This window comes from Cyrtonyx montezumae, unplaced genomic scaffold, assembly GCF_038088225.1.
Source record: "Cyrtonyx montezumae isolate F1298 unplaced genomic scaffold, pur_monq_1.0 scaffold_10, whole genome shotgun sequence".
Classification (NCBI taxonomy): Eukaryota; Metazoa; Chordata; class Aves; order Galliformes; family Odontophoridae; genus Cyrtonyx; species Cyrtonyx montezumae.
Genome location: NW_027071826.1, coordinates 972,301 through 995,822, shown reverse-complemented (window position 1 = coordinate 995,822; position 23,522 = coordinate 972,301). Strand labels below are relative to the sequence as shown.

The following is a 23,522-nucleotide window of genomic DNA, read 5'->3' as shown; positions in this document are numbered from 1 at the left end:
TTCTCCTCCACTCTCCTTGTGTGGAGCCCTTTGCTGTAAGTCACTTACCCAGTGGCCATTCCTCCTGAGACGTGACATCTGTAGGGCTTGGGGCGTCAGGGTTTGCTCATCAGTTCATGCTGAGGAGTGGCATTGCCAGGTGCAGTCAATGCCTCAGTGGGTTGGGGGCAACTTTGGAGTTATCTGTGGGGCAGGATCATCCCTTACCCTTTGTTGTAGGTGTGGCGGCTCTGTTATGGATGAGACTTGGCTGCATGTGTTGCTGTAGTGCCTGGAAATCCCCATCTGAGTAGCACACAGACTTAATTACTTTCTTAGTTTTAAGCATCCCCTTGAATGCTTTTCCCATTTCCCAGTCAGGGAGGTACACATAGGCTCAGCAGTGAACTCTGCAGCTCTTGGGAAAGGGCCCTTCCCCACTGATCACCCTGGGATCTTCCCCTGAGAGCATCCTCACACTATGCTGGCAGAACAGGGTCAGTTGTCCAGGGCTGCCAGGAGAGCAGCTCCTTCCCAGCTCCATGGCAGCCACTGACGTACATCCTCCTCCTGCTGTGGGGCTCTGGAAATGCCCCCTGCCCCTCGGACTGTGTATCAGCACTTACCAACCTTGCTGACACAGAAGGAAAACACACGGGGCCATCGCAGATCATTGTGTCAAACACCTTTACCACCTCTGCTGATCCGTGGAGTCCGATTCTGTCTTGGCAGCAGCCTCAGGGCTGCCTCAAATCATAGGGCTGCATTTTTCATCACATCTCTCTGAAATACAGCAATAGCAGCTTGGGTATCTTTATTTAGGGCTGTCGGTTCCCCCTTTCCTTGCAAAGCTGCTGCCGAAGGAAGCCCTGGCACCTCCGCTGAGAGGCTGGGATGCTCAGCAAAGGGTTGGTTCCTTCTTTTCTTGGCTGATGTTTCCTTGTCTCCCAGCACGTTTTGTTCTGCTTCTCGGCCGCAGCGTTACTTCTCCACGCTCCAGGAAAGCTTCACACGTTGTTGTTGTACGTCTTGAACCTTTGCTGGGAACCATTTGCATACTGTAAGCCACGGGGAGAGGGGGCTCAGGCTCAGGCTCAGCCCCCTGCCAGGCACCCGTGGCCAAACCTGGGGTGTTTTGTGTCGTCAGCAGAGCCATTTCCCATCCTCCCACCAAACCAAACCCACACACGGTTCCTGGGCTGATAAAGTGCTGATAAAGTTCCTGGCCAGGGGAAAACCTGCGTCACCTCTGAGAGGAAGGGTGGGAGGAAGAGCTTTTGTAAATGAACTGCATTTGGAGCCTCCCTCCCTCCAGCTCTGACCTCTGGCTGCTGCATGCTTTCTTTATAAAGAACACGACACCCAACACGCCAACAAACTGCTGATGCACCTTTGCAGTCTCCCTCCCCATCACAGTGCTGCCAGACCTCGAGCCAAGCCAAAATAAAGAGCAACAAAACGCGCGCACGCACACACCAAAACAAAAAAATTACACAGCCCAGCAAACGAGGAGGGGAAAAACTCCCTTGTGTGTGTGTGTGGTCTCATGGTAACGGCTTCATTGCACGTGCTTCCAGCCTGCTGAGCAGGGCTGCGGGGTCCTGGGAAGGGCAGAGGGCAGGCTGGGCACCGGCAGAGCGTCCCCGCAGGAGGACAAGTCGAGGGGAGACTTGTTGCCATGGCAAACGGTAAAGTTTTGCTGCGGCAAGATTTGCTCCGGGATGAGAATCTCGTTATTTCCACTTGAAAGCCCTGTTTTTCCTGGCAGTCGTGGTGACATTTCATCCTCTCCGATTCACAAAACCCAGTAATTTTCTCCCCCGGCGTGGCGGGCTGAGCAGTGCTGCGTGAGGCCAGCGCTGGTGGCAGGGCTTGGCAGGGTCCCCTGCGTGTCCCCGGCATCCTAGCACCAAAGCACCTTGGTGTGACCCATCCATGCAGCATCCCCCCTTCTTCCCCTCCTCCTCCGCATCCCTTCCTCCCCACCACTCTCCCACCCTCCCTTTTTTGGCACTGGCCGACCCCGAGCGCTTTCCCCCTTTCTGCCCACCCCACTGTGCAGTGCTGCCCTCCCCGTGACCGTGCTTTGATTCCTTTGGGTTGTGCTGAGATCACTGAACTGCATGTGTTTTTACTGCCTTTTTCCATGCTTCTGCTATGGCTGTAGGACTTCTTTGTGAGCAGTAACTCCCGGCAGGTAAGTGAGCACCCGCAGTGTCGGAGCGGTGAGGGCAGGGCTGGGGACGCGGGGACGCATGCAGTGGGTCACAGTTGCAGCCTAGAGTCACGAAATCATTGGAAGGGACCTTTAAAGGCCACCTGGTCTTCACCCCCTTTGCCTAGGGAGGTGGGTGAGGCACCATCCCTAGCACTGTTCAAGAAGCGTTTAGATGAGGTGCTAAGGGATTTGATTTAGTAGTTGGGTAGGGATGGTGATAGGAGGATGGTTGGACTAGATGATCTTGTAGGTCCTTTCCAACCTTATGAACCTATGAACCTATGGTCTGTGGCCATGCACACTGACATCTACAGCTCCATCCAGCCTGACCTTCGTGCTGGGAGGCCCTGCCCTGAGGCTTCCTTAACGACTGAGATAAGCAATCTTGTCCCTGCAGGAGGAGCTCAGCACCACTTATCCCCACAGTTTCCCATTCCTTATAGGCGTTCTTTTAATTCATGCAAGAAAAAGAGTAAGAAGGGGAAACTTCTTTGCTCGTTTTCCACCCATGAAGTGGTTGTGTGCCAGTTCTATCTCTGAAACATTCAGTGCTCAGCTGCAGCACGTGGGACCTCACAGCTCTGGGTTAGGTTCCTCCCAGCAGGGTCGAATAGCCAGGTTTTAATTTCTTAACCTTACTAAAACACGTAACATGCTCTATTAAAACCGTGCTCCACGTGAGCTCCTCGGGCAACCCTGCAAGATCTCTGTTACCTCCATCTGCCCATCCTTGTGCAGCCACAGCGCTGTCCGTCGCTGCTCATTTGAAGATAACAGCTGCTCAGGAGATTGAGGTGCTCGTGCCGCAGGGATTTGTGCCTTCAGATCCCTTGTTTGGGAAGAATTGCCCTGAAAGAGGCTGCAGTGCTGCAGGTTGCATTTGGAAGTCTGGTAGCTTTTGTTGGTGGATTTGCTGCTGCAGACTGATGCGTGAAGGGCGGCTGCAGATGGCTGGAGAGCAGGGCAACAGTGGTCATGGCTGTGTGCAGCCACCCAGAGTGAAGTATTTCATGTGAGGACTGAACAAAGTGTCACAAATATGTATGCTAAGAAAGCCCTGCTTTATTTATTCAGCAGCGCTTGTGCGTTTGCGCATTCTTAAATCTTCCCTGTCTGAGAAAATATTTACATTTCTAACCAGTGGCTTCAAAGCCCATTCTGGTTTATGAAGCGACTTACTGTATTTCAGTTGCAGGCTATGGGTTTTGCCCGTAACCCGTGGTGACACTCCTGATTAATGGGGACCTGCTGTGCATTGCAGTGCTATGTGCTGAGAGTACTAAATGCCTTCTCCGTGGCTTTTCTCCATGCTTTTTTTTCCCTTTTTTCTCCCTATTGTTTTTGCAGAAGGAAGATGCTATCGACGACACGTTGAGTTCCAGGCACAAAGTCAAGGAGCTTTCAGTCATCGATGGCCGGAGAGCTCAGAACTGCAACATCCTTCTCTCCAGGTATGGCTGATGTGGGGGCCAGGGCTGTCGTGCCCCAGCCTGGGCGTGTTGCTTTATCTGACTGTGGGGCAGTGGATCCAGCATGGGCAGCCCACGTGGCTTCCTTCCCTGGCACACTGCAGGCTGTGTCTGCAAACAAAACCTCCGGGTGGGGAGCTCTGCATTGCTTCTAGGGATTTTCTTATTTCCTCAAATGCAGCAGTCAGAATAACAAGGATTACAGTGAAAGTGGAGCTTAGAGCAGCACGTGGATGAGTGCATCTACATCAGCAAGCTGCTAGAGAGCAAAGCAGCGGGACCAGGGCACTGCCTGGGTTGCTGCCCTGCACTGCATGCAATCAGAGCAGGCTCAGGTTAATTCAGCAGGATGCTTGTGCCTGCAAAGCACACAGGCAGCCCCTCCGGTGTGAAGGGGAGCTGCTTAACTTCTGGGGCATGGGGGGTGCCTCACTGAGTGAGGGTCTTCGTATGCGGTCACCAGCCGATCTTTCTCTTCTAGTGGTGGCTGGAAATGAGTTGTTGTTAATTAATCCAGCAGGAATGAGCACTGCCCGTCTGCCCTTTGCGTCCCTCCCCAAAGGACCAGCAAGCGGGGCGTGGGGCTCTATGATTTTTCCTAGCATCACCATTTCCTAAGCAGTGATATATTTAGCAAAATAAATATATAACATGCCAAGAAGGAGTGAGCCCTGACTTTCAGCAGATGCAGACCTGCTCTCCTCCAGCAGTTTGCACCCACCTGGGCTCTTTCTTGCCCCAGAGGAAACACCAACCCAGTGTGAGCTGCAGCCCTGGAGATGCTGTGCCACCTGCACCCAGGGACCTCTGCAGGCTCAGCTCAGCCCCTGCACCTCCAGCACTCTCCACTAGCAAGCCCTGTGCCCGTCTGTGAGCGAGACAGAGCAGCAGATCCATGCTGTGCTGCTGCAGAGGGCTGGGTGCATTAGAAACGAGCTGACTTTCACATGTGAAAGGACCTGTGGGCTCGGCCCCTTGTTTAAGCCAGACATTTGTAAGCTAAACAGCTATTGTCTGGCTTGCAGCGTGGAAAGATTACGGCCAGTGAGATACTTTATCTCTCTCTATAGATTTATTTTTTTGCCTGCTTCCTTTGCTTTGGGAGAAATTACTGCGCAGTGAGATCACTGAATTTTCCTTCAGCTTGTAATGCAGCACCGGAATATCTGTAACATTTGTTTTTCCCTCTTCTTTTAAGAACACTCCAGCTATGCCGATGTCGGTGCGTTGCCGCATGTTGCTCAGTGAAACGCTGCCTTTGCTTTTGCTCTGGGTGTACACGTGTGTATTTTTAGCGTGCTGCCTCCTGCAAGATGCAGATCAGGGCTCCTCTCCATCCCTCTCTGAGCGTGCTGGCAGTGAAAGGCTCGTTTGGTTCCTCTCTCCGGCGAGGCAGTGCGGAGCATTTTTCTCAAACGAATGTGGCTTTTCAGGAGGGCGCGTCCCCTCGCAGGCAGAATTTGTTTTCCCCTTCACACTTACTGCATCCTTCGCGGGCCCTGCGGAAGCCACGCGGGCAGGCCGGGGCCGGCGGGCTGTCACTTCGCATCCCGGGCTGCTGGCCTCAAATCCCAGTGACAGCGAGCACCGTGACCCCGTTCCTGTCAGACAGCTCGCGTCCGACAGCTGCTGCCAACAATGATAATTACTGTGGTTATAGATAAGCTTCTAGCTTTCCCTGGCCCCTTTCCCATGGCATTGTCTGAGAAGCTGTTTTCTTCTGGCGCCCCGTGATTGCTCCCTGAAGCAGCCTCTTGTTCTTGGCGTGGGGTTTTGATGATCGCTGAGAATAGTTTGTTCATCCTCCCCCCCCCCCACTTTTTTTTTTTTAATCTCTATTTTTAATTATCAGGTTTGGTTTTAATGAGTAGGGCTTACCAAAGGCACACTCACTGTTCAGCATCCACCACCCCGAGGCAGTGGAGCTTCAGGTGTGCGCTGTGTGAGAGGTACCTGCCCACCAGCTGCCTTCTCCTGGGAGCATCTCTTCCACCCGTGGAATGATGTCCAACTCTGTCTTCCACTCCAAATGTCTCAGATCAGCAGGTGTCCACTTTTTACTGGGTGGGGACCGATGTGACACTTGGTAGTGGCCTCAGCCTTAGCACTGTGGCTTGGGTGCAGTCTTCACATGCAGCATCAGAGGTCAAGTTCTTCCAGGCCATTGCCATCTAGCAGAATCACAGAATCACTCAGGCTGGGAAAGACCTCCAAGATCCTCAAGACCAACCCCACCCCCACCGTGCCCACTGCCCACGTCCCTCAGTGCCACATCTCCACTGTTCTTGAACACCTCCAGGGATGGTGACCCCACCACCTCCCTGGGCAGCTGTGCCACTGCATCACCACTCTGAGAAGAAATATTTCCTAACATCCAACCTGAACCTCCCCTGGTGCAGCTTGAGGCCATCACCTCTTGTGCTGTCGCTGTTACCTGAGAGCATTGGCTGATCCCCAGCTTACCACCACCTCTTCTCAGGTAGTTGTAGAGCGATAAGCTGAGCCTCCTCTTCTCCACACTGAACAATCCAAGTGCCCTCTGCCACTCCTTGTAAGACTTGTGCGTCAGACCCCTCACAGCTTCATTGCTCTTCTCTGGACACACTCCAGGACCTCAGTGTCTTTCTTATAGTGAAGGGCCCAACACTGAACACAGCACTCAAGTTGCGGCCTCACCAGTGCTGAGTACAGAGGCACCATCACCTCCTGCTCCTGCTGGCTGTGCTTTTTTGATCTTATGGGACAGGTAATGTGTCCCCAGGACGTGGCTTCTTATCACAGCAAGCAGCATAGGGGTCCATCATCCTGGGTCTTTTCTGCATGTGATGTGACCCTGCCAGTTTTTCTGGCCACTGCTCAGTACAGGCTTTGTGTGTTCTTCCCTGGTTCAGGTGAGATTTTAACTCCTCTTTTAACTAACCTTTCTTGTGAGATTTCCTCAAATACTGGATACTGGGGCAAGAGATGAGGGAGGACCAGGATGGGAAATCTGAGCTCACAAGAAACAAAAGTTCACTTGCCACTGCTCTTCTACCTGTCTCGATGAAGGTAATCCTTTGTTTCCAGTCTTAAACAAAAGACTTCAGTCTAAGCCAAGCTCTCACTAGCCTAGAGAGTCCTGCACCCTTCCTGTTTAACTTTGTGTTCCAGAAGCTGGCTCTAAGGTCTTGGTCTGCTACCCAAGCAGATGCCGGGATGGAAAACACCCTCCTCTTCTAACTTCTGCTTCTCCTGCATCCATGCTCAGCTTGTGGCCTGGGTATAAGACTGGCATGCAAAACTGGCTATGTCTAATGCCTGTTGCTCATACCTCTTGCTTGAGAATATCCATCAGGCTGCAGAAAGCATCTCTTTTGTCCTGTATGCCTGAGCACAAGCAGAGTATTTGGAAGCAGCAGCAACACTCTGAAAAATGAAGACAAAATTGCAAAGGGCTTGGACAGAGCCTCAGAAGATAGCCAGGTCTGTGATAGCAGTGCTGGGCCCAGAGGTACTGAGGAGGGCAGGGGGAGGAAGGGGCTTGCCCTCTTTCACAGTGAGATTGTTTAATTAATTGCAGTGCAAAAACGTGAAGAAAAATATATGTGCTTTAGCAGTCCCTGCATGGATGCAATTAATCCTCCTTCTCCCTCTTTCCCCTAGGCTGAAGCTCTCAAATGAGGAGATCAAACGTGCCATTTTGACGATGGACGAGCAGGAGGACCTCCCAAAAGACATGTTGGAGCAGGTGGGCAGTGCTCCTCCAGGTTGGCATCGTGCCTTGTGAGGCCACACGTAATGTTTGGGATCTGAGACACATGTTGGACCCCAAATTATTTGCCAACCTCATATTGAGAACCGTCTGAAGGATAGTTAGAGAATCAGGAATGCAGGCAGCTAAGTTGTAGCATCAGCACTGAGAGCAAAATGGCCTCTATGTTATGTGCTGGTACCTGGGTCTGTCCTGGGACCCAAAGCTGCGCCATTTGGTGGACGAAGATTGAAGTTTTGGCCTGATGGGGGTTATTTTTTGAAAGCTCACTGAGCATTTGTGCAGTTTTAGCTTTTCTTCCCCCCCCCCTCCAGGTGCCTTTAGAAGCATTTTATTCACCTGCCCAAACTTTCTGCCTGCAGTGAGAAACTTTTCTCTTGCAGTGAGAGCCCCACTTACCTAATTTGGCAGACCTGATGTGGAAACCTTGATGTAGACCTAGCATATCTGTTGTAAAGCCAGAGTGGTGGCAGGGCAGGAGCTAGAGATGGCAATGTGATGTGGCAGAGGAGGAAGGACAAAGGGACAGCTGGAATGCACTTATTTCATAGGTACACCGAGTCACCGTGCAGATTGAAAAGGCAGGAGATTCAGGTGACTAAATCACTGCTTTGCTCCTGAAAAACTTCAGAGCTGTGTATGGACTTCATGTCTACAAATGTGCTTCCCCTTAGCTCCTGAAGTTTGTTCCAGAAAAGAGTGACATTGACCTGCTGGAAGAACACAAGCACGAACTGGACCGCATGGCCAAGGCTGACCGCTTCCTCTTCGAAATGAGCAGGTGGGCCGACCTCACGGAGCCTGGATGAGCAGTGTGCCCCATTCGCTGTTTTTCACACAAAGCAATGTGTGGGAAAATGGATGGGAGGGCAAGCAAAGTGCTCCTGTCCTTAAGGATCACTCATGGTGCTGCACTCTCCAGTCTGGAGCTGTGCATCCCAGAAAACAGCAGCAGACAGAGCAGGGGAGGGGGAGATGTGTCTCACTGGGCATCTCCCAGCACACTTTGCCTCTTGCCTGGGGAAGAAGAGCTCAGTCTGGCACAACTCTGCAGAAGGGCCCATTGCTCACGTTGTGGTCCAGGTGGGAAGTGCTGCTTGAATGACAGCAGTGCCACTCCGCACTATTACAACCTAATGAATACTGAAGACTGATATATGTAAATTTTGCCCTGCTTTAAAGATAAGTTCCTTTCGTCACCTTCAGGAATGACTCGTCCCCAGGGCTCCTGAGAATATATGAGACAGAGAGGAAATGTCATGTCTTCCTGATCCTGGCAGCAATCATTTATGCCTTACAGGTCTTGAGGGACGAATAACCTTATCTTTTGCATGCACATCCTCCAGGGGTTCTGGTTTAAAATCTTGAAGCTCGTTATTTAACTCCAACTGAGCATGGAGCTCTTTGAAATTTTCTCCAAGGAACTTCTTAGCTGAAGTTCAAGCAAGTGACTTGTTTGAAAAGTCAGAGAGTTTTGCAATACGGCATCATTCCAGCAGATCAGAAATAGCAGTGCTCCTGTTCTCCCTGAGAAATGCACTAGCGAACTCCAGAGCAGTGCACTGTGGGGCTGCTGAGAGCCAAAGGCAGGCAGGACAGAGCTGTGAAGTTCAGAACCAAGCCCTCAGGGCTGGAAGATGGAGTTAGCCTTCCTCTTGCAGGTTATCTTTCTTTCTCATGGTAAACTATTACTCCCATACCTTGATCTTTTGGAAGCACAGTGTGCTGATACAAATGTTTTCTTTGATTTCATAGCTATTTAATTTGCCCCGTGGTCTGTAACCAAGTGTGATGTCTTTGTCACTTCTGATCAGTACATCAGCCTACCCTGTGGCCTTTGCTGTGAGCACGTCTCCCGTGGGTCCTGGTCCAAGTGACTCCAATCATGCTGTCATTTGCATACAAGTGAGATCTTGTTTAGCCTAAACACAAGGGACACGGGCAGAGCCATCCCTTAAATTGCTCAGGAGAGGGCTGGGTCGGGATGTATTGGTGGCTGTGCTGTCCAGGTGCAGGGAGACCCTGTCACTCAGAGCATCTGAAGGTCAGGTCTCATTAGCAGTGGTAGCTTATGTGTCTGCCTCCAGCCACAGCTCACTGCCCAGATCTCATCAACATCTCTGCTCAGGAGTGGTCATAAATGAACTGATTATTCATAGCAATAGAGTGTAAAAATGCACTTGTTGGACCTGCTGAGTTCAGGATAGCTTACACATGTGCTTAAGAACCCATCAGGATCTGCTCCATGATGGCTGTAGCTTCAGTTGTCATTTTTTTTTCCAACCAGCATGGGTTCTAGAGGAAATGCAGTCATTACTTTTTAATCACTGTGGCTCAGGAGTGCTTTGTAAGCCCGGCTGTGAACAGCTGGGCAGCAGAGCTCTGCCTGGAGCAAGCAAAGCTCAGCCTGCACCTCTCTTTTCTTCTGACAGGATAAACCATTATCAGCAGAGGCTGCAGTCCCTCTACTTCAAGAAGAAGTTTGCAGAGAGAGTTGCAGAAGTCAAACCCAAGGTGGAAGGCAAGTGGCTGCAAATGCTGACTGCTTCTGGTGGAGGTGGCAGGGATGGAGGGGGCTGGTGGCCAGTGTTATGGCCACGAGAGCACTGCTCACACAGGGCAGGGGACCCATGCGCTGCTGGTGCTGTGGCTTGCAGGTGACATCCTGCACCTCTCTCCTTGCAGCCATCCGTGCTGGCTCCAAGGCGGTGCTGCAGAGCAGCAGCCTGCAGCAGCTGCTGGAGGTGGTCCTGGCCTTCGGGAACTACATGAACAAAGGACAGAGGGGAAACGCCTTTGGGTTTAAGATCTCCAGCCTGAACAAGATCGCAGACACAAAGTCCAGCATTGACAAGTGAGCACCCCCTGCCCTCTTCCTCAGTAGTTTTTTCAGGCTCCAGCTTTGCTAGGGGAATTGAGAGGCTGTTAGCACTGCCCCAAACATGTGGGTGGGTGAGAGTGGTCCTGTCCCTCCCGCCTGGCACATCCCATGGCACAAGCATCCTGGAGCACTAAAGTTTTAGAGGGAACTGAGCTGCAGTCAGCATGGGGATGGGAAGGGGCTTTCCTTTCTGGGCTAGTCAATGGCATCCAGGGCTAGTGTGGAAGATCATCCTCTGAGTGCTCTTTCCCCATTTGAGAAGCCAGAGGAGGGGTCTTGAGGCTGGTCACTGCGGGGAACCCCTCTGCTGTCACCCCAAACTGAGTCAGCCCTCGTGGTGCTCACTCACCCTTTTTGTACAGGGTGAGAGGAGCTGGGTCAGATCCCAAACCTGCCCAGCCTTTACCAAGCAGCAGAGGTGACGGAGGAATGGGTTGGTGACATTCAGGCACCTTCAGTGGCTCTCTCCCTCTCGATGCAGGGACCAGGCTGCTCTGCACCATGGCTGTGGTGGAACAGGCCCAGCCCGCATCGCCTGTTCTGTGACCCAGACAGCGGGCAGCATTATTGCAGAAATCCCAAAACAGTTATGAGGGTTGGGATTTCACCAGCACCACACTAACCTCGCTGCTCCTTTCTCCTAGGAACATTACTCTTCTGCACTATCTCATCACTATTGTCGAAAAGAAATATCCCAAAGTCCTCCGCCTGCATGAGGAGCTGCGAGACATCCCGCAGGCAGCCAAAGTCAAGTAAGCAGGGATTAGGGCAGGGACGTGGCTCTGTGGGGTTGCATCTCCTCTTGCTTCAAGCTGCGTTTCTGCATCGCATCCACGGGGACAGAACCACAGAGGCGGTGCTGCAGCAAGCATCACCTTGTGGCTTTAAATCCCAGCCCCTGCAGCTGAAGGGCGGTGAGCCTCTGGCTGCGAGGGAGGAGAGCTGCTGAGGGCAGCCATTTCCTGCTGTTATCTCACCGCAGAGGCATTTAATTAATTTCTAATGGTACATCAAGCAATCTGGTAGGAAGCGGTTGCAGCGTGGCTGCAGATAAAAGGCAGCTCTTTATCTGGGTGCAGCGGGGAGACTTGGCTGTGTGGGGCACCAGCTCGAGGGGCTCAGAGCCTTCTGGGTCCTACCCAGCACTCCTCCTGCCACCAACATGGAGCTTTTGATGCCCATAATGTGCATGGGGACCCTGCTGCGTGGAGCGGGCTGCTGCACTCCAGAGAGGCCCCCTTCCAGCAAAGCCCTTAAGCACGTGCTTAGTGTTAAGTGCACGAGGAATCTGCTGTTGCTCTGCAAAGCCCTCAAGTATGCGCTTAAGTCCCTCTGAAATCAATGGGGCTCTATTTTGGTTTTAAAGTTGAACAGGAGCTTATGTGCTGTGCTGCTGTGGGGATCTGAGCCCGTGACGGGGAGTCAGAGGCTGTGCATTTCTGTGAGCAGCGCTCATGTGGCTGAGAGCGTTCGCCTCTATCATCCACGGACATAGACAGGGCCTCCAGCTGCCCCTTTGTAGAGATGAGATGACAAATACGTGTGGAGCTCTTTAAGTTTCAGTGCTCTTAAGGATGGATTCCACATAGAAGAACGTGTGAAGCATTTTGGGTGGTGAGCATCCTCACGTTTAAAGCACAGAACAAGTTTCAGTGGCCGGGATTGGACCGAACACCTGGGCACGAGTGGGTGGCTGCTGTGACACAGGCATCTCTCCCTGCCTGCTGCAGGCTTCTTTCTCATGCTCTGCAGCTGTTGTGCAGATACACGTATGGGAAAGAAAGCATCTACAGAGAGGCTTTTTTTTCCCTGAACTTTTATCAGCTTTGTGCTAAACTGGACACCACGTGTAATGTTTGGGTTCGGTCCAATCTAGAGCAAAACCAAAAAGTTTCTAAATCTCTGGAAAACCCTCAATTCCCCCCAGCCCTGCAGCTGCAAAGGAAAACTGCCACCTCTGTCAGTCCCACCACTACTAATGAACTGCTGGAGCACGGGGCTCCCATAACTTCATTTTCCCAGACTTAGACCTGCCAGGAACGCTCGCCCCATGACCTAGGGAAGGCACCCCTGGAAAGGCATCAAGCTGTGGTCATCGAGTCTTTGTGAGAAAGCTCCCGACCAGCTGTATGGGAGAAACCCATCAGCACTCGATCTCGGCGCACTGGGGACTCGAGCCTTGTGTAAACAGCCTCAGTGCCAGCCGTGATCATTTATTTTTGTTTCTCTATATTTGGGTTGCCTCCGTTTGGGAAAGCTTCGCTGTTAAGGAGTGCTGCTCCAGTCTGTAGGGTGGGAAGGATGCTCTGTGTGGTATTCACCTAATGGTGCTTCCCCCCAGAATTGCCCACTGTGCAACGGGACGGTTATCTTCTGCTGATACAGAGACCTGGAAGCAGGGAAGCACAGCAGCCTTGCCATCACCAAGGACAGGGATGAGGGGTGCCCCTTCCTCCCTCCCAGCGCTGCCTGCTCTGGGATTTTTAGCACATTCCCTTTGATTACAAGCACAGAGGAGTGCTCTGCTCTCAAGCAGCTGCAGCCACTTTCAGATAGACAGCTGCCCTCGCTTTGAGGCTGTCAGGACGATTTGCTGCTCGACACGCACCAGCTTGCAAACAGGGGGGAGTGTGTGCAGCACTGGGGTCTGTTCAATGAAAAAGCATGGCTGTGTTGGTGGGAGAGCTGGAGAATGTGCTGGAGAAGTTGAAAACTGACATCCTGCCATTTCCAACAGCATGACTGAGCTGGAGAAAGAAATAAACACACTGAGGAGCGGCCTGAGAGCGGTGGAGACTGTGAGTATTGTTTAAATCAACTATAGCCCAGCCTGGCTCCCAGCACCAGGGCATCCTTTTGCAGGGGTGGAGGCGAGATGGATGCTGGACCACCCAGCAAAGCCACCTTACTGCATTTCCTGAAGATCTTCTGCTCTTCTCTTCCTGTCTTGTACATGTGCCTGTCCTTGTAGAGCTGTTGGGGCACTGAAGCTACTGTCTGTTGGCTGGGCACATGCATGGTTTATAGCTAACACAGCAGGGGAAGCTAAGTAAGCATAGTGCCCATGGAGCAGGACCCACATTGTGCTGCAGTGTCCTTTTGGCTGTAAAACCTCAGGGGACGGGGGCTCAGGCTGGGCAGCTCATCTGGAGCTGTGAAGAGGCAGTGAAGGTGTCCTTAAGGACTCTCTATCTTGCTGATTGCTGCTTCCGCATATTTCCTTCAGGATTTGGTCTCAAAAGCATAGTGTGGCCATGATATCATAAAGTGGGGTAATCCAAGGTCTCATGCTTCGCGGGAGGGAGCAGTGGTGGAGTGCAGCACTGACATGGGCACAAACCCAGCAGCACTGACAGAGGCCAGTGATGTTTGTGTCCCTCAGCAGCCAGGCCCTGTCTCGTTTATTGCTTGTTTTTTTTTTTTTCTTTCCCAAAGGAGCTGGACTTCCAGAAGTCTCAAGTTCAGCAAACAGGAGACAAGTTTGTGTCTGTTGTCAGCCAGTTCATCACACTAGCCAGCTTCAGCTTCTCCGATGTTGAAGATCTTCTGGCAGAAGCAAAAGAACTGGTAAGGTCACCAATGCCCTTGAGATCTGATCTGGGCAGTGTTTCATCCCCTCCTCCAGCCAGCAGAGGAGGAACAGCCCTGGCCTTCCCAGAGCATGTGCTGTGTGTGCTGACATCTCAGATATCCCCCCAGAGATCACACATATGTGAAGTAGGGTGAGTGTCCTGCTGAGACACGAGGAAGGCTCTGGGCTGTTCCTTGTGGTTTATTCGGAGTGGGTGGGTGGATGGATGGCACATTCCTGTCTGTCCCCAGGGCTTTATTTCTCTCCACAACCCAGTGTGCCACAGGATCACAAGGCAGGCCAACAAACATGAGACACAGTGTACAATACGTTGAGATACCTGTCTGTCTTTTGGGAGGGCAAGGTAGGGGCTAGCCATGGGATAGTTCTACCATCACAGGAGGGGACAAAGATTGAAGCCAACTTCAGACCTGCCTAGAGGTGCTGCTTAAAAGGCTCAGTTTCCCCAGAGCAGTGCCTTAACAAGTTCTCTGCGGCCACCAGCGGCCACATGACTTCTTGTGATACCATCCTCTCTTCCCAACAGGCTGGCTTAAAGCTGAGCTGTTGGCTGACTCCTGTGATTCCCAAGCACCCTTTGCTTCCATTCTTTCAGCAAAGGCACACACCAGAAAGGTGGCAGAAACGTCAGTGTCTTAATGGAAATCAACGGCTACGACCTCGGTGGTTTCAGCTGATACAGTGGCACCTTTCAGATCCTCCCCTGCATCCTAAAGTGCTAAGTCTCGTAAATAAACGAAGAAATAGAAGTGCCCTAAATATCTTTCAAAGAGGCTGAGACTTAATCATATTGGCAGACTTTTAAAACGTTCCTCTCACTCCACAGAGCAAAATCAAAGGAGCCAATAAATCTTGTGGCTCCTTGGGGACCGGGATGCACCGGCAGGGAGTGGGTGTCCTGTCCTGACCTTTGCTGCAGCCTTATTGGACTCACTCACACTAATGGTGTGCAAATAGCACAGAAGACCAGAAAACTTCCCATTTCCCTACCCAGTGCTGTGCCTGAGCCTGGGCAGAAACCTCTTTTAGAAGTCTCAGCAACACATTTGGTTCCAATAGCAGAGCATGTGGCAATGATAAATAATGCCCCAAAAATACTTCAAAGAAAACTTGAAAGTGCGAGTTTCCCTTCCCCTGCCGTGTTTACTATTAGTTTTATGTCTTCAGTCTTCAGTCCCACAATATTTTGCTTCCTTGTTTTTACTACTGCTTGGTTAATGAAGTCGAGCTGGGGGCTGAGCAGAGCCAGAGGTGCAAAGGGCTGGTGGGGTGTTTTGGGAAAGGGGGCTACAGAACCTCTCCTGGAAGGCTTACAGGGCAGCTAACGCACAGAAAATCAGGTGGCAGATGATTTATGTCACGTTTAAGCCAAGGCCTGACTAGTCAAAGCCCTGCTGTTAACTCTGTTCTCTGCCCCAGCCGCTCCATCAGGCCTAGGGCTTTCCATGGGGGTCCCACCAGCATGGTGTCCCCGCAGCCTGACAGCTCTCTGGACTACAAAGATGGACTAAAAGATGATGAGAGGCCTGGAGGATCTCCCTTATGAGCAAAGGCTGAGAGACCTGGGGCTGTTTAGCCTGGAGGAGACCAAGAGGGGATCATATCAATGCTTATCAATATCTAGTGGGCGGGTGTCAAGTGGGTGGGGCCAGGCTCTTTTCAGTGGTGCCCAGAGACAGGGCAGGGGACAGCAGGCACAAACGGGAACACAGAAGGTTCCAGGTGAAAACATCATAAAACCTTTTCACTTTGAGAGGGTGACAGAGCGCCTGAAGAGCTGCCCAGCTTGGCTGTGGGACGCGGAGTCTCCTCTGAAGATATTCAAGACGCGTGTGGATGCTTTCCTCTGGAACCTACTGCAGGGAACCTGGGTTAGCAGGGGCTTGGGCTGGATGCTCTCCCGAGGTCTCTCCTAACCCCTGCAATTCTGTGACTCTCTCCCAGTTTTCCAAGGCCGTGAAGCACTTTGGAGAGGACACAGACAAAATGCAGCCTGACGAGTTCTTCGGCATCTTCGATCAGTTCCTTCAGGCCGTGACAGAGGCCAAGCAGGAGAATGAGAACATGAGGAGGAGGAAGGAGGAGGAGGAGCGCCGGGCACGCATGGAGGCCCAGGTGAGCAGGCACCCACAGGTCTGGCTGGGGACACCTGGTGGCATGGGGAGCATCTGGAGGCCAGTCAGGGTGCTTCTGCAATTAGATCCCCCTGCCTTTCACTGTTGTTTGCTCATTTAATGAATTACTTATGGGTTGGTGAGATCTTATATCTAAGACGCTAGTCTGCATTGGAAAAGAGTTGGGCTGTGCTTTCCCAGCTCTTCTGGTGCTCCCTGGCCCTGCTCACCCCGCTCCCGTCCTCGGGGTGACTTTCCATGGGAGGCCAGCACACCTCAGGGCTGTGGTTCTGCCGGCAGCCCTGACCATGTGGGGCTGCGGGTGCTTCGTGACAGCGAGCTGTTCCCCTCCTCCAGCTGAAGGAGCAGCGGGAGCGGGAGCGCAAGGCGAGGAAGGCGAAGGAGAGCAGCGAGGAAGGCGGTGAGTTCGACGACCTCGTGTCAGCCCTGCGCTCGGGGGAGGTGTTCGACAAGGACCTGTCCAAGCTGAAGCGCAACCGCAAGCGCATCGCCAACCAGCTGGCCGACAGCGGCCGCGAGCGGCCCGTCACCAAGCTGAACTTGTGAGCAGCGAGGCAGGGACAGCAGCGAGAAGCGCGACTCCCGAAACCCGGTGAGTGGTCTGTTTTCCAAGTGGCTAGGATTTGGTTTTTGGTTCTCATTACACTGCCTTGTGATTCCAAGCGGAACAGTGGCACGCTCTTTTCTCCCCGCGGGTGAGCGCGTGTTTATGTGCCGTGAGCGTGGCCGGGCCGGGTGGAGCTGCGCGTCCCTGTGGGTGCTCCTCCCGTCCCCTCCACCCCTTTGTCAAGAGGCCCTCCCGATGCACAAGCACAATGTCATGTCCATGGAGAAAGAGAGGACTTGGGCGCAGAGACACGATGCACAGAGGTGATGGAGAGCTGCTCTCCCGACCCGCGGCGCCGCACAGCACCGTGTGCCGGAGCACAGAGGAGGAAAAGAGGAGAAAAGCAAGCGGGCTGAACTCGATGCGTTCTCGTTGTTGTGGTTCTTCCCCACACTTGCACTTGGGTGCTGCTCCCCGAGCTCGGTGCCACGAGCACTCCGGGCGGTGCTCTTCTTCCCGTTGGTTTTGGGGAACGCTCTTTTTTGCCTCTTGCCTTGCTGAGGGAGGAGTTCAGCCGGGCGTGCTGGTTGCTCACATGGCACCCAGATGGATTTATGCTTTTCTGACGTCGCCGCCGGGAAGGGTCGGTTCTCGGAGGCCACGAAGGCCATAAAGGTTCATGTTGTCATTTTTAGTCTCACTTTCTGTTCAATGGGACAAACTGTATCCTCCGTAGATGTCCATCCGGGCAGAGGGTCTCTGGGTGGCAGTGGGGCCGGGCCAAGCCCACGGGCTCGTGCTGCACCTCCCCCTTCTTGTCCAGGTTGGGTTTGTTTTGGTTTTTTTTTTCTCCTTTCACGGGCACGCAGAAGCAGTGACTCCAAGAAGTGCTGTCTGTGAGCAGTGCCCTGGTTTGCTGTTCCACTTCGTCCTTGCAAATCTGTAAGCAGAACTACCTGTAGAAATGTCGGTCTGAAAAAAACAATAAAAAAGGAAAAAAAAGAAAAAAAGAAAAAAAAGGAAAAAAAAAAAGAATAAAAAGAATTCCAAGCTCTCAGGGAGTAATAATTTAAAGGTTTAGAAAATTAAAAATTGGAGAATAAAAAGTAAACACGTTAACATTTCTATTCTTAAATTATGCTGAGTATATAGAGGACTGTTACTTTTTGCTCTTATTTATTTGTGGTATTGTTGTTTTTGGGGTTTTTTTTTAAGGAAATGAGACGAATCCTTTTGATACCACCGATGCTTTTGTGATCCTTTGTTTGCTCTTTTTTCCTGTGGAGAGATGAGTTTGTCCCTGTTGCACTAGATACGAACGCTATCTGAACTAAGGTTGTTGGTTTTGTTTCTCTTTTTGGTCAGATAATTGGTATTGCTGACGGGGCGTGCGATGTCGGTTAACGAGATGTACTGTATAGCAAAAGTGCAGTTTAAACTGATCTGTATAAAGATATGGTTCTAAGCACCTGAAGGCCACAGGGTCTGCGTGCTGTGTGAAAGCTGTGAAGTATCACTCTGAACGGAGTTGTCCAGAGCTGTGGTTTTACCATTTTGTTCTTTTCTTCGTTGCAACTTTGGACGCACTGTAGATTTAAAAAACAAACAAACAAAAAAAAAGATTTAAAAAAGAAAAGACAAAAAAAAAAAGACTTTCTGAGTAGCATGAAGCAGGCAAGCACCAGGTGGGAGCCCAGCACCTCGCATCCAAGCAGCTGTGCAACCTGTGGGTTCTGTTCAAAGTCGAGCACTTTGCTTTCAGAAGGAGAGGGAAATAAAGACAAAAAGGTAATGATAATACTATTCCTTAACTAAAGTGCCTCTGTTTATATTTTTTATTTATGGCTGGAAAAAAAAAAAAAAAAGAAAAGCAAACAATGGGGCTGATACAATTGAGGGAACGGACTTCGGGGGGGGGGGGGGGTTATAAAAACAAAAACGACAAAGAAAAAGATTAAAAAAGGGTGAAAATAGAAACCTATGGCCTCTGATGGTTTAAGGAATGGTTGCTCACATTGGGTCCGCACGGCGCTGGGTGGGAAGGGCCGGCAGCCCTGTGCCACATCAGGACCTCTCCTGACAAATCCCCTCCTGCCCTCCCAGACCCAATTGTTTGGTTTTACAGCAGCCTCGTGGTTGGGCTGAGCTTTTTGCCATTTCTTTGTTTTTCTTTCCCCCCCCCCCCCCCCAACTCCCTTTAAAAAAAGAAACACAAAGATCTCTATCTGAGTGACGGCGAAGGCTGTGTGCAGGTAACTCCATGTGCCATTGTCAGAAACTGCTTTCAGGTCGGTGCTGGTGTAAGTAGCCACTCTTTTCTCTTGGGTGTGTATTTTAAAGACAGTTTGTTTCGGTTCGGTTTGTTTTTTTTTTTTTAATAATGCCAAAAAAGAAAAAAAAAATTAATAATAATAATAATCGGTAATAATTTGTAAACTGAAGTGTATGTCTTGGACTTTGTTAGCTTCGTAGTGACCAAGGTAGTGTGTGTTAGGTGCAGGAATGTTATTAGTCGTAGCCAGCGGGCAATGCTGTGTAATGTCACGAGACTGTACGTTTTCTAAGATGGCAGTATGCAATAAAGAGAAGCGATTTGGTGAGCGTGCAGCGCGGAGCCACGAGTCATTGTGCGGGGCAGCACACCACGCAGCCTCCAGCTGTCCACGTCGGAGGGAGGACAGGGTTCGTGGGCATGGGCTTGGCAGCTGGACTGGATGAGTGGTCTTTTCCAGCCTTTATGATCCTGCGGCTCTCACCCTGCTGCCTTCACCAAGGCTTGCTCCAGCCCCTGCAAGAAGCAGGAAAATGCCCACAGTGCTGGACGTTCTCCCCCCTGGTGTGCACTCATCATCATCTCCCCTAACGACCTCCCCCAAAATCACGCTTTGGCGCAGCACTCTCTGGGCACACCTGGCTGCAGCTCCCTGCTTTCCTATGGCTTCTAAAGGCAGCAGGATCACGAAATGAAGTATCCCCTGTATTTAGGAGTCACTCCTCGATGTTTTGTGGGCTTCTGCCAGTGCCTGGAGAAGTCCAGCGCCGGGCAGAGCTCTTGATCTCGGGAGCAAGAGGCTTTTCCCCTGCTCGTTAGCAGGAGGGCTGTGCTAGCTGCTCAGATCTCTGCTGGCATCTGCTGGAGTGTGAAAGAAGGGACGTCAGATCGCGCTCCCGTTCCGCTGGTGGCTGCTGTAGTTTGTAAAGCGGTCCCTCTGAACCGAGCCTTCATCCGGGGATTAGGGAGGGATGAAGGCAATGCCTTCGATGAATCTGACGATTGCCTCAGTGGTGAAGCTGGCAGACCCCAGCTGGATCAGAACCTCTTGAAACACTCCTTACTCCTAAAGAATTAATGCTTCCCTTCTAAGAAATACCTCGTGAGCTCGATCGGCAGCTCGTACAGCGATGCCAAAAAGCGTGGCTCTCTTAAAGAGCGTGAGCGTGCAGGGACTGTGCGTGGCTAACTCCCCAGCACCTCTCTTCAGCCCAGCAAAGGGGGATCTGAGCGTGGCTGAGGGCTTCCACTGCTCTGCTGCTGAGAGGCAGCGACCCACGGCACAGCTGGGAGCCACAGCAGCACGCTCTGGCAGGCAGCCTGCAAGCCTGGCTCCAGCCTTGCGCACTCCTCTTGCTCTCTATTCGTGGTTTAAGACACTTGACTTGTGTTTTGTAAAGCACGCTTTGAGAAAGGGGGCTGTTAGAGACACGTGTACTTGAATGGCTGGCACGGAGCAGGCCCTGCTCCAGAGGAGCTGCTGCAGGTTCACTGCGGGAAGGGCCTGGTCAAGAATCTTCCCCTGCTGCACGCCAAGTCTAACGGGAGAGGGCTGTTTGGGAAGCTCAGAGAGCACAGCCAGCTGCCCCGTTCTGCTCTGCACGTTAATGCACTGCCACTGGCAAGGGCTTGTGAAAGACAAGTGGAGATCAGTGCTGGGAGGGGGCTGGGGCCGCCCTCTGAAGGGCTTTTAGTAGTACAATCAGTGCAGACATAACACTGAATGACACCTAAGGCTGACGACTACGGAGCCTGGACTGATTTCCCGATGGCCTTTATGGGTCCCTTCCAGCTCAAACGATTCTGTGATTCAATCCAAGAGTCACATCTTTTCCTTGTGACCCTCAGGAGCACCGCATCGCATCTCACTGTAATTCTTACAGCGTGAAAAATGGCTGCATTCAAACTGTGCAGTCAGATCACACTTCATAGAATGACAGACTGACAGAATCGATAGGGTTGGGAAAGACCCCGACGACCACTGCATAGCATTTGCTTAAGTTCCCTTCTGAAGGCTGTGCTGAGAATGATGCCAGGCTGAGACACCATCATCTCCTCCATAAAAGATAATTTATTTCTTGCCTCACTTGCAGAATAGTGATGGTACATTCACTTGGGTCACAGTCGGGTGAAAAAGCCATAGATCAGTAGCACTGTATTTCTGAAGACCATACAAGAAAAATACTGCCTGCCTCTCACATTTAATCTCTGCAAAGATCAAAAAAGGACAATCTCAGTGAGAATACTGATTAAGGCGTTGGGACTCTGAGCCTATGGGCAAAAATATCATACAGATCAACTCATATGAATTTGCACTTTGCAACAGCACTCCCACTTCCTGGCATTATTTTCATTTTATTCAGTGGCAGACAGAGCTACTTTTAGTGTATCACATTCCAGTAACAGACTCCTGCCATTATTACGACGCTGTCTGTTCCCTACACATGCACATCTTCAAATGCTTAAGCACAGGAAGGACACGCAGCACTGCTGTGCCTCTCCTTTCAGACACAGCTCTCACGCAGCCCCTCTAAGCACAGTTACACCACTGCAGATGGGAGACACGTCTGGTGAGCTCCGAGTACACCCCGTGCCCGTGTGATCCGACACACTACACCCACACCTTTTCCTGTCTGCAGAGCTCTCAGCCCCCCACGCTCACAGTATTTTACCCTGACTGTGCCTGCAAATAAAAGGCTGCTGAAATCCTGACGTGTTTCACCTTCCTTTCCCTCCCTCCCAGCATCACACATCTTCCTTCTCTGCAGGCATCTGTCACGACAGCCACCGCTTTGCTTCGCTCAGGAATTTAAACAATCATCACCTCCCCAGATCGCTTTTCAAGCTGTCCCACACCCTATGACTTTGCATACTGCCGCGTACAATGGGTTAAAGCGAGGTTTTCCTGCCGCCATGCGCTTTTCACAGTGTGGTGTTCTCTGACTCCTGGGGCTCAGCTCTCGATGGCTGTGCTGGCCCGCAGCGGCCAGCTCACACAGCCGGCCGGCTCAGGCTGTTGCTGTGTTGGCTCCACAGCCCCGGTCTGGCGCTTTCTTCAGGGCTGGAGCAATCACTCACGTGGTCCAATTCTTGACGCTCAGTGGCCATCACCACTGCACCAAGCCTGGTGGAAGGGGCGCATCCTTTCCCTGGGATCCCTCACTGCTCGCAGACCGAGTTGCCAAACCAGAGCTCGCACGATGGAGAAAAAAATCACACTATGGCTCACGCAGGCTCATCTCCCTGATTTCCGAGAGGTCCGAGCACCGTGGCTATCGCAGGTTCCTCAGGGATGCCACTGCCCCAGCCCCCAGCCCCCAGCCCCATCAGAGGCTGGTGTTGACGGTGTCTACTCTGCCCTGCAAAGCAGCCCCGGGGACGGTGTCGGGCTGCCCGTCCCGACAGAAGAGCACGGCCGGGTTCTTGCAGGCCCACGTGGCCACCTCTGCACCGCTCGCCGGGCTGCAGGAGGACGGGGCGCTCCCCGGGGACACACCGTGCCGGTTGACATAGCGCTCCCGCACGTGCTCGGCCCGGCTGCGGGGCTCCGGCCGGCGTCCCGGGGCCGAGAGGTACACGGCCACGTTGTTCCTGGTCCTGTAGCCGCCCTCGCGGCCGCGTCGCAGCAGCACAGAGATGTTGGGGTTGCGGGCGGCGTAGATGAGGGGGTTGATGGCCCCGTTGGCCCACGCCATTCCGCTGGCCACCGCGTCCATGGTGGGCGAGAAGGGCAGGCGGCCGGCGGCGGCGGCCAGCCCCAGGATGCAGTAAGGGCCCCAGCAGCAGATGATGGAGACGATCATGATGAGGACGGTGGTGGCCGTGCGCATCTCCCCGTAGGCCCGCAGCAGGTTCCCGTAGGTGGCGAGGGGCCGCACGCGGCTCTCGGCCAAGCGCACGGCGCGGCAGATGTTGTAGTGGCAGAAGCACATGAGGGCGAAGGGCAGCAGGTAGCACAGCACGATGAGAGCCGCGCCGTAGGGCGGGCCGAGCCGCGACGAGCCCCAGGGCAGCACGTAGACGCAGCGGTACGCCCCGTGCCGGGCATCCCGCCGGCCCTCACCGGCCAGCCCGTACCACGGCCCGGCCACGGCCAGCGATGCCAGCCAGACGGCGGCCAGCAGCTGTGCGGCACGGCGGCGGCCCATCTTGTGTCGGGGCTGGCGGACGATGGCACAGTAGCGGTCGAAGGACAGCAGGGCCATGGTGAGGGTGGCGGCGATGCCCAGCCCGGCGTGCAGCGCGGCGCTGGCCAGGCACAGGCGATGGCCGAAGAGCCAAGCGCCGGGCGGGCGGCCGAGCAGGCTGAGGAAGGCGAGGGGCAGGCAGAGCAGCGCGCCCAGCAGCTCCGACAGCGACAGCGACAGCACGAAGGCGTTGGTGACCGTGCGGAGCTGCCGGTGCCGGGCGATCACCAGCAGCACCGCGCCGTTACCCAGCGCCGAGAGGGCGAAGATGAGCAGCAGAGCCAGCGCCTGCGAGGCCAGAGCCGCCGCCGACCACCCCGGCCCCTCCGCCGCGCCGCTCTCGTTGCCCCCGCCGCCGCGGGAGAGGTTTCCCGGCGCGGCCGCCGCCGGCTCCATCCATGCGCGGCCCCGCACCGCCCCGCGCCGCCGCCGCTGACGTCGCTCCGCCGCCGTCACCCGCGGAACCGCCCCCACGGCCACGCGGGGGGGGG

At 53.1% G+C, this 23,522-nt stretch overlaps 2 protein-coding genes across 3 annotated transcripts in view; one reads left to right on the top strand and one right to left on the bottom strand.

Moving 5' to 3' along the window:
• DAAM1 (dishevelled associated activator of morphogenesis 1) overlaps positions 1-17,054 on the top strand; it is a 76,981-nt gene extending 59,927 nt beyond the window's left edge. For both annotated transcript variants that reach the window (XM_065747727.1, XM_065747735.1), the window contains 10 exons: positions 3,545-3,648; positions 7,309-7,393; positions 8,092-8,198; positions 9,850-9,938; positions 10,103-10,271; positions 10,943-11,050; positions 13,036-13,096; positions 13,734-13,865; positions 15,835-16,005; positions 16,362-17,054. In XM_065747727.1, coding sequence (XP_065603799.1) covers positions 3,545-3,648; positions 7,309-7,393; positions 8,092-8,198; positions 9,850-9,938; positions 10,103-10,271; positions 10,943-11,050; positions 13,036-13,096; positions 13,734-13,865; positions 15,835-16,005; positions 16,362-16,571 — 1,236 coding nt within the window. In that variant the 3' untranslated portion in view covers positions 16,572-17,054. The remainder of the gene's footprint in view (positions 1-3,544; positions 3,649-7,308; positions 7,394-8,091; positions 8,199-9,849; positions 9,939-10,102; positions 10,272-10,942; positions 11,051-13,035; positions 13,097-13,733; positions 13,866-15,834; positions 16,006-16,361) is intronic.
• Positions 17,055-22,170: 5,116 nt separating this feature from the next.
• GPR135 (G protein-coupled receptor 135) lies at positions 22,171-23,427 on the bottom strand. Its single transcript, XM_065755644.1, has one exon. It carries the CDS (start codon positions 23,425-23,427, stop codon positions 22,171-22,173), a length of 1,257 nt encoding a protein of 418 aa, XP_065611716.1.
• Between the last annotated feature and the right edge of the window lie 95 nt (positions 23,428-23,522).